This window comes from Capra hircus, chromosome 16 (assembly GCF_001704415.2).
Source record: "Capra hircus breed San Clemente chromosome 16, ASM170441v1, whole genome shotgun sequence".
In the NCBI taxonomy this organism is placed as follows: Eukaryota; Metazoa; Chordata; class Mammalia; order Artiodactyla; family Bovidae; genus Capra; species Capra hircus.
The window spans coordinates 65,845,390-65,860,529 of NC_030823.1; the positions used below are offsets into that span (position 1 = coordinate 65,845,390).

Genomic DNA, 15,140 nt, shown 5'->3' on the forward strand with positions numbered 1-15,140 from the left:
TCTTAAAGAGATGGGAATACCAGAACACCTTACTTGCCTCCTGAGAAACCTGTATGCAGGTCAAGAAGCAACAGTTAGAACTGGACATGGAACAATGGACTGGTTACAAATTGGGAAAGGATTATGTCAAGGCTGAATATCATCACCCTGCTTATTGAACTTATATGCAGAGTACATCATGTGAAATGCCAGTCCGGGTGAATCACAGGCTGGAATCAAGATTGTCAGGAGAAATATCAATAAGCTTAGATATGCAGATGATGCCACCCTTATGGCAGAAAGTGAAGAGGAGCTAAAGAGCCTCTTGATGAAGATGAAAAAGGAGAGTGAAAGTGGGCTTAAAACTCCAACAATCAAAATCTTTTTTCTAAATTTAAATTTATTTATTTTCATTGGAGGCTAATTACCTTACAATATTGTATTGGTTCTGCCACACATCAACATGAATCCACCACGGGCATACACATGTTCCCCATCCTAAACCCCCCTCTCACCTCCCTCCCCATACCATCCCTCTGGGTCGTCCCAGTGCACCAGCCCCAAGCATCCTGTATCAATCAAATCTTAAGATCATGGCATCTGGTCCCATCACTTCATGGCAAATAGATGGGGAAACAAAGGAAACAGTGATAGATTTTATTTTCTCGGGCTCCAAAATCTCTGTGGACAATGACTGCAGCCATGAAATTAAAAGACACTTGCTCCTTGGAAAAAAAGCTATGACAAACCTATACATAGTGTTAAAAATCAGATATCACTTTGTTAACAAAGGCCCACATAGTCAAAGCTATGGTTTTTCCAGTAGTCATGTATGGATGTGAGAGTTGGACCATAAGAAGGCTGAGTGCTGAAGAATTGATGTTTTCGAACTGTGGGGTTGGAAAAGACTCTTGAGAGTCCCTTGGACTTCAAGGAGATGCAACAAGTCAATCCTAAAGGAAATCAGTCCTGAATATTCTTTGGAAGGACTGAGACTGAAGCCCCAATACTTTGGCCACCTGATGCAAAGAGCCAACTCATTGGAAAAGACCCTGATGGTGGGAAAGACTGAAGGCAGGAGGAGAAGGCAACGACAGATGAGATGGTTGGATGGCATCACCAACTCAATAAACAAAAATTTGAGCAAGCTCCAGGAGATGGTGAAACCATGGGGTTGCAAAGAGTCGAACACAACTGAGTGACTGAACAACAATCTAATTCTAAAAGTGTAAAAATACTGTATGTTGGCATTGCCTTCAAAATGAATTATCTATCCAAGTTTTTAAGAAGCAATTCATGTCTGTTGAGAATCTGAATTACTTTATATTCTCTATAAGTCAAATGTTTATTCTGAATTACATTTTTTAATGTAGCCAGAAGCATTTGGTTAAATGCATTCATATATTCTAAAGCTGTTCCTGTGAAAGTTTTTCAACTCATCTTGGTATACTTTTCTTACAGCAATAATATTTGTTATGAAAAGCCCAAGCATCCAGTATCAATCAAAATCTTAAGATCTTTAATTTTTGATCATAATAATTTTTAAATATTTTGTAATTTTATATATTATATACAATTATTTAAATTAATCTTATGATATGTTATATAATTATATAATATCTTACAAAAACCAGATATTACCATACTGTCAGGTAACAAAAGATAGCCTGATTGCTCCACCTTTTCTGGCTACTTTTTTTTGTGACTAGTGACTAAAGTGAGTGAACAAAGTGAACAGATTGAATGCCTTAAAGATACTTACTCCTGAAGAGATAGTGATAGAAGACAGAGAAGGGTTACCTTCTTAGAAGCTCAAATACTTTTTGAAAGCTCTTCTATGGGAAGTGTATGTTATTATGGAGCTAGGGACAAACACTTTGTATATTAGATTCTGACATTTGATATATTCAGCCAATGGACATATGTGAGGAGGTAGCTGTTCTTACTGTGTATAAATGTGTATCCAGATCCCGGCCTCCAAGCCACCATTTTCATAGACCCTAACAGTCCACTGGCCCCATGTTTCTGTGTGAGTTCACTATAAAAATTAAAGTGAAAAGGAAACTTGGAATATGGATGGGAGGGGAATGGGATTTTTTTTATGCTAGCAAAGGTAAATTTCTTTCACATTTTCCTAAAGGACTTTTCACTTCATTCTGAGACAGTTTCATTTTGTCAAGGAGATGGAACACTTCCAACAGATAAAAATCATAATTGAAAGTTGGTTTGCAGAGTCAAAAGGCAAGATTTAAGATTTAACTGAAATAAAACATGTTTCTGTTTCATTCCTGGAGGAAAACTAATCCTATTGTAAAAGGAGTAATAGTAAGCACATTATGTCATTATCAAGTCCCAGCTCTACCCACCAGGGGGCAGATACCAGAAGCAAAAAAACTACAATCCAGCAGCCTACAGAACCAAGTCCAGAAATGCAGATCAGAACCTACCCTAGAATCACCTGGTCCCTGGCCCTTTGGTGACAAAAGGGGAGTGTACTGCTGGGACACAGAGGACATCCCCCATAGAGGCCACTTCTCAGAGGCCAAGAAACATAAATAACCTTCCACATACCTAAAAATACAAATAGAAATCTAGGCAAAGACTTCCCTGGCGGTACTGTGGATAGGAATCCACCTACCAAAGCAGGGAACGCGGGTTTGGTCCCTGGCGCAGAAAGATTCTGCATGCCATGGGCAACTGAGCCCATGAGCCACAACTGCTGAGCTCGCATGCGGCAACTCCTGAAGCCCATGAGCCTAGAGAAGCCCTGGGCACCACAGCTAGAGAGTAGCCCTCACTCTCCGCAGCCTGAGAAAGCCTGCACACACCAATGAAGACCCAGGGCAACCACAGATTTTTTAAAAAATAAAAAAGAAAGAAAGAAAAACCCAGGTGAAAGGAGATAACAGAGGATTATGTTCCAGACAAAGAACAAGATATACCCCCAGAACAACTAAGTGACGTGGAGATAGGCAATCTACCTGAGAAAGAGTTCAGAGTAATGATTGTAAAGATGATCCAGAAATTCAGGTAAAGAATGGATGCATGGTGCAAAAACCTGTAAGAAATTTTTAGCAAACAGTTAGAAAATATTAAGAACAGCCAAAAAGTTGAAGAATACAATAACTGAAGTGAAAAACACCCTAGAAGGAATCAATAGCTGAATAAATGAGCCAGAAGAATGGATAGGTGAGCTGGAAGACAGAATGGTAGAAGTCAGTACTGCATAGCAGAATAAAGAAAAAATTGAGAAGAAATGAGGGCAGTTTGAGAGACTTCTGAGACAATGTCAAATGCACCATTTGCATTATAGAGGTCCTAGAAGGAGAAAAGGGAGAGAAAGGGCCTGAGAAGATATTTGAAGAGATAATAACTGAAAACTTTCCTAATGTGCAAAAGGAGAGAGTTACCCAAGCCCAGGAAGTGCAAAACCTACCATAGACGATCGACTCTAGAAGGAACATGCCCACACACATGGCAATCAAACTGACAGAAAATATTAAAAGCAACAAATAATGTATAAGGGACCCCCATAAGGTTATTGTCTGATTTTTTAGCTGAAACTCCGGCTAGAGGAGAGTGACACATTATATTTAAAGTGATGAAAGTGTAAAACCTACAAACAAGATTACTTTACCCAGCAAGACTCATTCAAATTTTGACAGAGAAATCTAAAGCTTTACAGACAAGCAAAAGCCGAAAGAACTCAATACCACCAAACCAGCTTTACAAAAAAATGCTAAAGGAATTGCTCTAGGCAGAAAAGAAAAGTCTACAACTAGAAATAAGCAAATTAGGAAATGGGAAAGCTCATTGGTAAAGGCACACCTACCCAAAAGGTAGGAAATCATCCACATTCAAATATGATATTGAAACCAGTAATCATGAGAGGAGGAGAGTAAAACTTGAGGATACTTGAAGTGCATTTGAAATTAAGAAATCAGCACCTTAAAACAATTGTGTGTGTACCTAGACTGCTATATCAAAAATCTCATATTCAAGGAAGTTAACAGACATAAAAGGAGAAATTAACAGTAACACAGTACGAGGGGAGGACTTTTAACACTCACCCCACTTGCCTCAATGGACAGATGATCCAGGCAGAAAATCAATAAGAAAACATAGGCCCTAAAAGACACATTAATCCAGATGAACTTAATTGGTATATATAGAGCATTCCATCCAAAAGCAGCAGAATACAGATTCTTTTCAAGTGCACATGGAACATTCTCCAGGATTGACATGTACTTATACAAGTACAATCAAAGTATGTGCTTGGCCACAAAGCAAGCCTCAATAAATTTAAGAAAACTGAAATCTTATCAAGCATCTTTTCTGACCACAGCACTATGAAATCAGACATCATCTACAAGAAAAAACTGCAAAAAAACAGGAACACATGGAGGCTTAACATTGTACTGCTGCTGCTAAGTTGCTTCAGTCATGTCCGACTCTGTGCAACCCCATAGACGGCAGCCCGCCAGGCTCCCCCGTCCCTGGGATTCTCCAAGAACACTGGAGTGGGTTGCCATTTCCTTCTCTAATGCATGAAGAGTGAAAAGTGAAAGAGAAGTCGCTCAGTCATGTCCAACTCTCAGCGACCCCATGGACTGCAGCCTACCAGGCTCCTCCATCCATGGGATTTTCCAGGCAAGAGTACTGGAGAGGGGTGCCATTGCCTTCTCCAAAGTAACAAATGAATCACTGAAGAAATCAAGGAGGAAATCGAAAAAATACCTAGAGATAAATGAAAACAGAAACATGATGATCCAAAACATGGAACACAGCAAAAGCAGTTCTAAGAAAAAAGTTAATAGCTATACAAGCTTACGTCAGGAAACAAGAAAGATCTGAAACTACCTAACTTCACACCTAAAGCAACTAAAGAAAGAACAAAACAAAACCCAAAGTTAATTAAAAGGAAAGAAAGCATAAAGATCAGATCAGAAATAAATGAAATACAGAGGAAGAAAACAATAGTGAAGATCAGTGAAACTAAAAGGTGGTTCTTCAGAAAAGCACGTATGTATGTATGTGTATAACTGAATCACTGCTATACACCTGAACTAACAGAACATTGCAAGTCAACTATACAATAAAATTTTTAAAAATAAAAATGTCAAAATATTAAAAGCAATAAATAAAAATAAAAGCTGATTCATTGTAAAGATAAACAAAATTGATAAACCTTTAGCCAGACTCATCAAGAAAAACAGGGAGAGAGCCCAGATCAATAAAATCATAAATGAGAAAGAAGTTACAGTCAACACCACAGAAATACAAAGGCCCATACTAAAAGCAACTATTTATCAATAAAATCGACAACCTACAAGAAATATGCAAATTCTTAGGTACAATCTCCCAAGAGTGAAAAATGAAGAAAAAGAGAACATGAACAGACCAATTTTAAATACTAAAATTGAATCTGTGATTTTAAAAACTCCCCCCAAAGATACGATATCAGATGACTTAACAGGCAAATTCTATAAAACTTTAATAGAAGAGTTAACACCTAAATCTTCTGAAACTATTCCAAAAACTTCCAGAGGAAGGAATACTTCCAAACTCATTCAGTGAGGCCACCGTCACTCTGATAACCAAAACCAAAGATACCACAAAAAAGAAAAATTACATACAAATGTCACTGATTAATATATTGCAAAAATATTAAATTACTAGCAAACTGAATCCAACATTACATTAAAAGAATCATACACCATGATTAAAATTCCAGGGATGCAAGATTTTTCAGTGTCCACAAATCAGTGTGATACACCACAGTGACAAATTGAATTAAAACTATATGATCATTGCAATAGATGCAGAAAAAACTTTTGATAAAATTCAGTTCAGGTCAGTTCAATCGCTCAGTCATGTCCGACTCTTTGCGATCCCATGAACCGCAGCACGGCAGGCCTCCCTGTCCATCACCAACTCCCGAAGTCCACCCAAACTCATGTCCATTGAGTCAGTAATGCCATCTAATCATCTCATCCTCCGTCATCCCCTTCTCCTCCTGCCTTCAATCTTTCCCAACATCAGGGGCTTTTCAAATGAGTCTGCTCTTCGCATCAGGTGGCCAAAATATTGGAGCTTCAGCTTCAGCATCAGTCCTTCCAATGAACACCCAGGACTGATCTCCTTTAGGATGGACTGGTTGGATCTCCTTGCACTCCAAGGGACTCTCAAGAGTCTTCTCCAACACCACAGTTCAAAAGCATCAATTCTTCGGCACTCAGCTTTCTTTATAGTCCAACTCTCACATCCATACATGACCACTGGAAAAACCATAGCCTTGACTAGACGGACTTTTGTTGACAAAGTAATGTCTCTGCTTTTCAATATGCTCTCTAGGTTGGTCATAACTTTTCTTCCAAGGAGTAAGCGTCTTTTAATTTCATGGCTGCAATCACCATCTGCAGTGATTTTGGAACCCCAAAAAATAAAAGTCTGACACTGTTTCCACTGTTTCTCCATCTATTTGCTGTGAAGTGATGGGACTGGATGCCGTGATCTTCATTTTCTGAATGTTGAGCTTGAAGCCAACTTTTTCACTCTCCTCTTTCACTTTCATCAAGGGGCTCTTTAGTTCTTCACTTTCTGCCTAAGGGTGGTATCATCTGCATATCTGAGGTTATTGATATTTGTCCCGGCAATCTTGATTCCAGCATGTGATTCTTCCAGCCCAGCGTTTCTCTGGGCTGAATAACCTATATGCAGATGTGCTCTGGATATAGGTTAAATAAGCAGGGTGACAATATACAGCCTTGACGTACTCCTTTTCCTATTTGGACCCAGTCTGTTGTTCCATGTCCAGTTCTAACTGTTGCTTCCTGACCTGCATACAGATTTCTCAAGAGGCAGGTCAGGTGGTCTGGTATTCCCATCTCTTTCAGAATTTTCCAGTTTATTGTGATAAAATTCAATACCCATTTATGATATAAAGTTCCCCATAAAGTGGGCATAGGGGGAACTTACCTCAACATCATAAAGCCATATATGATAAACCCTACTCACAGCTAACATCCTACTCAATGGTAAAAAGTTGAAAGTATTTTCCTCTAAGTTCAGAAACAAGGCCAAGGATGAAGGATATCCACTTGGCACTTTATTCAACAGAATTATGGAAGTCCTAGACATGTTAGAGAAGAAAGAGAAATGAAAGGAATCCAAATTGGAAAAGGAGTAATAAAACTACCACGGTTTGCAGATAACATAATACTATACATAGAAAATCCTAAAGACGCTACCAGAAGATTACTAGAGCTCAATAACTTCAGTACAATTGCTGGACACAGTTAATACACTGAAATACTTTCTTTTTCTATACACTAACAGTTACCATTGTATCAAAAAGAATAAAATACCTTGAAATAAACCTACCTAAGGAGGTAAAAGACCTATATTCTAAAAACTATGAGATGCTGATGAAAGAAATCAAAGATAACACAGAAGGAAGGATATACAATATTCTTGGACTGTAACAATCAATATTGTCAGAATGAGTATACTACCCACGACAGTCTACATGTTCAGTGCAATTGCTGTCAAATTACCAATGGCATCTTTCACAGAATAAGAAATTTTAAAATTTATATGGAAGCACAAAAGACCTCAAGTAGCCAAAGAAATCTTGAGAAAGTAAAACAGAGCTGGAGGAAACAGGCTCCCTGACTTCAGAATATACTCAAAGCTATAGTTATCAAAATAATGTGGTAGTGGCACAAAAACAGAAATATTGATAAATGGAACAGGAGAGAAAGCTCAGAAACAAACCAACACACCTATGGTCAATTAATCCACAACAAAGGAGGCAAAAATGTACAATAGCAAAAATACAGTTTCTTCAATAAGTGGTGCTGGGAAAACTGAACCAACGCATGTAAAAGAGTGAAATTAGAACATTCTCTAACACCATAAAAATAAACTCAAAATGGATTATAACTTAAATGTAAAACCAGATATCATAAAACTTTTGGGGGGAAACATAGGCAGGATACATAAATAGCAGCAATATCTTTTTGGCTCCATCTCCTGAGTAATGAAAATAAAAATTTAAGTTAAAAAGAAAATTTTAAAAAATGAGATCTAAATAAACTTAAAATCTTTTCCACAGCATAGGAAACCATAAACAAAATGTAAAAGGCCACCTACAGAATGGAAGAAAATATTTTCAAATGATGTGACTGACAAGGGATTAATCTCCAAAATATATAAACAGCTCATTTTCCTACAAATGGGCAGAAGATCTAAATAAACATTTCTGCAAAGAAGATATACAGGTGGCCAACAGGCACATGAAAAGATGCCCAATATCATTAATTATTACAAAAATGCAAATCAAAATTACAATGAGGTATCATTTCACACCACTCAGAATGGCCATTATCCAAAAGTCTACAAATAATAAATGCTGGAGAGGGTGTGGAGAATAAGAAGCCCTCCTGCCTTGTTGGTGGAAACGTAAACTGTTATAGCCACTATGGAGAACAACATGGAGGGTCCTTGAAAAGGTAAAAGTAGGGCTATCCTGCTTTTTTTGCTCCTGCAGCTTTACTTCTGGGTATATATCTAGAGAAAAGCATAATTTGAAAATACACATTCACCCCAATGTTCACTGCAGTACTGTTTACAACCGCCGAGACATGGAAGCAACCTAGATGTCTATTGACAGATGAATGGATAAAGATGTGGCATATATACACAATGAAAGATGAGTCATAAAAAGAATAAAAAAAGGATAAAATACTGTCATTCGCGGCAACATGGATGGATCTAGAGATTACCGTGCTAAGAGAAGTTGGAGAAAGATAAAGTAACATGTGATATCACTTATATGTGGAATCTAAAGAAAGACACAAATAAACTTTCCTACAAAACAGAAATAGACCCACAGACATAGAAAAGCAACTTATGATTACCAAAGGGAAAAGGGAGTTGGAGGGAGGGATAAATTGAGAAATTAGGACTGACATGTACACACTACTATATAGCACAGGGAACTATACATAATATTTTGTAATAAACTTAAAGAAAATAATCTGAAAAAGTATATATTTATGTATAATTGAATCACTTTGCTGTACACCAGATTAACACAGCATTATAAATCAACCATACCGCACAATTGCACTCATCTCACATGCTAGTAAAGTAATGCTCAAAATTCTCCAAGCCAGGCTTTAGCAATACGTGAACCGTGAACTCCCTGATGTTCAAGCTGGTTTTAGAAAAGGCAGAGGAACCAGAGATCAAATTGCCAACATCCGCTGGATCATGGAAAAAGCAAGAGAGTTCCAGAAACACATCTATTTCTGCTTTATTGACTATGCCAAAGCCTTTCACTGTGTGGATCACAAGAAACTGTGGAAAATTCTGAAAGAGATGGGAATACCAGACCACCTCACCTGCCTCTTGAGAAATCTGTATGCAGGTCAGGAAGCAACAGTTAGAACTGGACATGGAACAACAGACTGGTTCCAAATAGGAAAAGGAGTACGTCAAGGCTATATATTGTCACCCTGCTTATTTAACTTCTATGCAGAGTACATCATGAGAAACGCTGGGCTGCAAGAAGTACAAGCTGGAATCAAGATTGCCAGGACAAATATCAATAACCTCAGATATGCAGATGACACCACCCTTATGGCAGAAAGTGAAGAGGAGCTAAAAAGCCTCTTGATGAAAATGAAAGAGGAGAGCGAAAAAGTTGGCTTAAAGCTCAACATTCAGAAAACGAAGATCATGGCATCCGGTCCCATCACTCCATGGGAAATAGATGGGGGAACAGTAGAAACAGTGTCAGACTTTATTTTTGGGGCTACAAAATCACTGCAGATGGTGACTGCAGCCATGAAATTAAGAGACGCTTACTCCTTGGAAGAAAAGTTATGACCAACCTAGATAGCATATTCAAAAGCAGAGATATTACTTTGCCGACTAAGGTCCGTCTAGTCAAGGCTATGGTTTTCCTGTGGTCATGTATGGATGTGAGAGTTGGACTGTGAAGAAGGCTGAGCACTGAAGAATTGATGCTTTTGAACTGTGGTGTTGGAGAAGACTCTTGAGAGTCCCTTGGACTGCAAGGAGATCCAACCAGTCCATTCTGAAGGAGATCAGCCCTGGGATTTCTTTGGAAGGAATGATGCTAAAGCTGAAGCTCCTGTACTTTGGAGACCTCATGCGAAGTGCTGACTCATTGGAAAGACTCTGATGCTGGGAGGGATTGGGGGCAGGAGGAGAAGGGAATGACCGAGGATGAGATGGTTGGATGGCATCACTGACTCAATGGATGTGAGTCTGAGTGAACTCCGTGAGATGGTGATGGACAGGGAGGCCTGGTGTGCTGCGATTCATGGGGTCACAAAGAGTCGGACACGACTGAGCAACTGAACTGAACTGACTGATAATTCAATAAGAAAAAAGTTTTTTAGTTTGAATGGAAATTAATTCCCTGAAATAGTTGCCTGCTGTCATAACTGCTGGGAGTTTTCATGTACTACCAGGGGAATACAGATACCACAGTTTGAAACTATTGCTGTAAAATATGATTCTTAAATTTGGGGTCTCAACATCACTTAAATTATGTTGAACTCTATAGGCCCTCTTATCCAGAAAAGTCAGGCAATCTGAGTCTTGCTTCATCTCTCTTGCTAACTTGCACACACATACCTACATACTCAACGTACAGAAATGGTTTCATTCGCAGATCCCCTAATGCTTAAATATAGACCTCAAGTTTAAAATCATGGCTTAGAAACACTCATTTTCAGGGAACTCATAAAACGTTTCTTTTGGCTTTATCTTGATGCTTTTTAATTTTAATGATTTAAATGTGTTTTTTTCTAAACTACTTTGTGTAGGAAACAAAATGAAGAGCATTTCATTTGCATGTTTCCCCAATATCCTAGGGACAGTACCCTACCTATAACAACTGAGGATGGATTCTACATAGTTCAGTTCAGTTCAGTCGCTCAGTTGTGTCCGACTCCTTGCGACCCCATGAATCTCAGCACGCCAGGCCTCCCTGTCCATCACCAACTCCCAGAGTTCACTCAAACTCATGTCCATCGAGTCGGTGATGCCATCCAGCCATCTCATCCTCTGTCGTCCCCTTCTCCTCCTGCCCCCAATCCCTCCCAGCATCAGAGTCTTTTCCAATGAGTCAACTCTTCGCATGAGGTGGCCAAAGTACTGGAGTTTCAGCTTCAGCATCATTCCCTTCAGATTCAATCAAACTTGAATTATGGTTCTTGGGTCATCTATTTGATCCGGTTTGTTTTTTTTTCCCCCTTTATTCGGTATGTCTCCACAAGTCTTCCTTGAATGTATAACTTCTTTAAATTTCTACTACCCAACCTCCCACCCAGTAATTTGACCTTACAAAATATTAGGGAAAGATCAAGGATCATTCATGTTTTAAAGATATTTTTGACTCCAAGAAAGGTTCACATGTGTCTTTTAAATTTTTAGCTTGTTTTTCGTGAATTCAAAGAATTACTGGCTGTACAAAACTCAAATGCATTCTATTTCCCTAGTGTAAAAACAATTTTTTTTCTTTGTAGCTTCCCTTCTACTTTAATAGCCCTTATTTTTCAATGTCTTTTCACATGATTTTTAAAAAACTTAACCTCAGAACAATCAGTCTGGGAAACAGCACACGAAGAATCAAGATCCCCACTTGGTAGGTGAAAAAGCTTAGGTGCAGCTACCAACCAAGTTCATTCTTGGGGAGGAGAAAGCTAACCCTCAATATTCCAGGCAAATAGCCACAATGCCTGCCCTGAAGGCCTCTTCTGACCTAACTTGCTAATGCTTTTTCTTTCTTGTGCTGTTGTAGATATTGATGAGTGCCTGGAACAGAATGTGCGCTGTGGGCCAAATCGCATGTGCTTCAACATGAGAGGAAGCTACCGTTGCATTGAGACACCCTGTCCACCTGACTACCAAAGGGATCCTGTGTCAGGGTATGTCTTGCCTTCTTTTCCCAGGCATGCTTTTGAAAATCCTCCTTCCTCTCTCTCCTTGACCAGCAAGCCCTGTCTGCAGTCATGTTTCTCACTCACAGGAAGTCAGTAATCCCTCAGGGGCTAGGGGTTTACAGTGTGTTCCTTCTTCAGAGAGTGGGCAAAAAAATGAATTCATCCTGCGGCAGCGATTGCCAGCTTTGAGCTACCAGGGTTTCCTGGCACAAGTCTGCTCAGCGTGTAATGCACCAGGCAACATCTAGAATCCTTCCTTGGCAGGGAGCATTTTATAGGGTGACAGAGCCTACCTATCTTTGAAATTGCCTCTTTTCTCGTGATGTTGGCTCAGGGTCTTCAGGGCTCTCTGCTTTTAGAGCACTCGCTCTAAGAAGTACCATGGTTGTACAGTGATGAGTCATCATGACTCCGTGGGAGTGTGGAGGAGACCGAGGATGAGTCAGTCGTCTGCCTGCTCACTCACATCTCATCTTGTTTACATATTCTGCTGTCTGAAACACTGTCTTTTCTGGGTTTTGAATAAACTGCTTTGTTTTCTCCCTCCCCTTACAGAAATGTTGCACTCTGTTTAGGTACCGAGTTGGTGGGGTGCTTGGAAAATGAGATAATGGCCATCATGAATAGGCTCCACTAATAAGGAGGTAGTTCTGAAACCAGACTCTGGTTGGATCTCACTTTGTTTTCCTCTCAGTGGTGACTCCCATGTTACTGTAACACGGTTAAGTGTGCGCTGCCCAGGATTCATCCAAAACCTATTTGTAATCTGTCTGAGGGGAATAGGGAAGGGGAAAGATTATAATTACAGACTTATCAGACTTTGAAAAATACTATGACTGAAGAATTTGTATCTTCAGAACATGGTCCTTTGTGCATTTTTTTGTTTACTCTTTATTACCAGTGATTTCTGGCACACAATTTCAAAGTCATGACGACTCATAAACAACTACTGTGGGCTCTGGAAAAAGAAAATATACTATTTTTAATCTAAAATGATGTGGAAAGCAAATACCGAAAAGAAAGTTGTTTCTTTTTTTTTGTAGTCGTAATTGACCTTTTATTATTTTTAGAAAAACCAATATCAATATATTCTATTTCTGCTTTCAAATAGTCTTAGGGTAGATGTTAAAATTTTAAAGTCATTTGTAGTCCTCTCTTTAAGAAGTCCTTGTTTCCAATATATATGCAGATGTTTCTCTTTCCAAAACCTACTTTTCACTTTAAAGATGTTCTGTGGTACTTTTTTCAGTGGTTCAAAGCTTCTGATTTTAATGGAGCTGAGAGAGAAATATATGACTCTAGACCAGCACACACTTGTCAGCGTCTGGCATCTGGTTTCAGTTAATAACACAGACCATGGGGTGAACCTTAGTATTTTGAAGTCATACTGTCTCCTGCCTTTAATGCCCCCAAATTGTCATGGATCATGACCACCTGCATCGTGCCTTTTCCTGCTTCCAAGCCACGATAACTTGATCTATTTCATGTGATTGTTGTCCTTAGGTTCTGTCTCAAGAACTGTCCACCCAATGATTTGGAATGTGCCTTGAGTCCATATGCCCTGGAATACAAACTCGTCTCCCTCCCGTTTGGAATAGCTGCCAATCAAGATTTGATCCGGCTGGTTGCATACACTCAAGATGGAGTGATGCATCCCAGGACAACTTTCCTCATGATAGATGAGGAACAGACCGTTCCCTTTGCCTTAAGGGATGAAAAACTGAAAGGAGTGGTGTACACAATACGACCACTACAAGAACCAGAGACCTACCGCATGAGGGTTCGAGCCTTATCCTACAGTGCCAACGGGACCGTTGAGTATCAGACCACATTCATCGTTTATATAGCTGTGTCTGCCTATCCATACTAAGCAGTTCTCCAAAGCGTAAATCCACATAGTTAACCCACATTTACCATGGGAATCAAGTTCCCTGAACAGCTGCTATTGTGGCAGCTTGAAATGGTGCTGTGCTCTGTTTTGTGTGCCTTCCTTGGTACTGTTGAGGTATTTTCATGATCCCACCATGGTCACATCTTTTGGTAAGATCTAGAAAAGTCTTGTAGTATTTTCTTTATTTATTACACTGGAGCAGTTCCTTTGCAAGGATTATTCTAAACATTTAACGTGACCCATCAGTGATGTTTTATAGTGACATAGTAGCTAAGATAACTTTGTAAAAAAGAAAAAAATTCAAAGCCAAGTGAATTTCAGCATTTAACCATTTTGAGAATAATAAAGCTAGTTGCTGTGTGTTTTGATCAAAGCTTACTAAGTAACTTATGAAGATACTTTCTGAAGTATTAATACTTTATATTAATAATAGTACTTACATACTTATTTTTACTTTAAAAATGAAAGAAATACCACTCATTATAGAAGTATAGTACAGCTTCTAGAAAGCTTTCTAATACCAAATGATGTTTACCTATTATTTTCAGTAACTTTGTGCAACCAGCTGAACCAGTTATAATAGAAAAAAATATATTTGTCCTCAGTGATTATGGCATGGATCTTTGCTCTAACATTTTTGACATAGTTTTCCATTCAGTTAGTGCCATAAATTTTACATTTTAGCATTTCTTAAATTTTCCTGTCAATTGGAAACAATTTTTGAAACACCAATGGGACAATTTTGTTTTTCTTGAAAATCTTGTATGTTCAAATTAGCATAATGTTAAACGTCAATACACTGTACATGGTGGTAACAGACTCTGGAAGCAATTGCCGAGATGTATTGTATTTTTATGAAGTGTACATATATTGCCTTAGTGTGTATTTTCTTTATAATATCTTGATGGACTCTTTTATAAAGTTATTTTATAAAAAAAATTGTTCCAGTAAAACCTGCCTAAATAAAATTTTCACATCCTTTTTCTTAACTTTTTAAAAAACCTAAATTTGATTTCTTGAACTCATAACAAGCATTAAAATTTATAGACATACATACATGTATGTGTCATACATATCATGATTTAATCATCACAACTCTTGAAATAGCATTACTCACATTTTGCATATCCACATCCTGGGATTCAGATAACCTATGTAATTTCCTTAAGATAACACAGCTAATCAATGGCGAAAACGGCACACCTTGTACATCTCACAATCAGTTCAGTCGCTCAGCCATGTCCGACTCTTTACAACCCCATGAATTGCAGCACGCCAGGCCTCCCTGT

The 15,140-nt window shown here is 38.6% G+C and overlaps 1 protein-coding gene across 3 annotated transcripts in view; it reads left to right on the forward strand.

The window, feature by feature from the left end:
- Positions 1 to 14,877, forward strand: part of HMCN1 (hemicentin 1) — a 546,207-nt gene extending 531,330 nt beyond the window's left edge. For 2 of the 3 annotated variants that reach the window (XM_005690978.3, XM_018060727.1), the window contains 2 exons: positions 11,819 to 11,945; positions 13,464 to 14,876. In XM_005690978.3, the coding sequence (XP_005691035.2) occupies positions 11,819 to 11,945; positions 13,464 to 13,830 (494 nt within the window). In that variant the 3' untranslated portion in view covers positions 13,831 to 14,876. Of the gene's footprint in view, positions 1 to 11,818; positions 11,946 to 13,463 lie in introns of all 3 variants that reach the window. The other variant, XM_018060728.1, reaches the window with a different exon arrangement.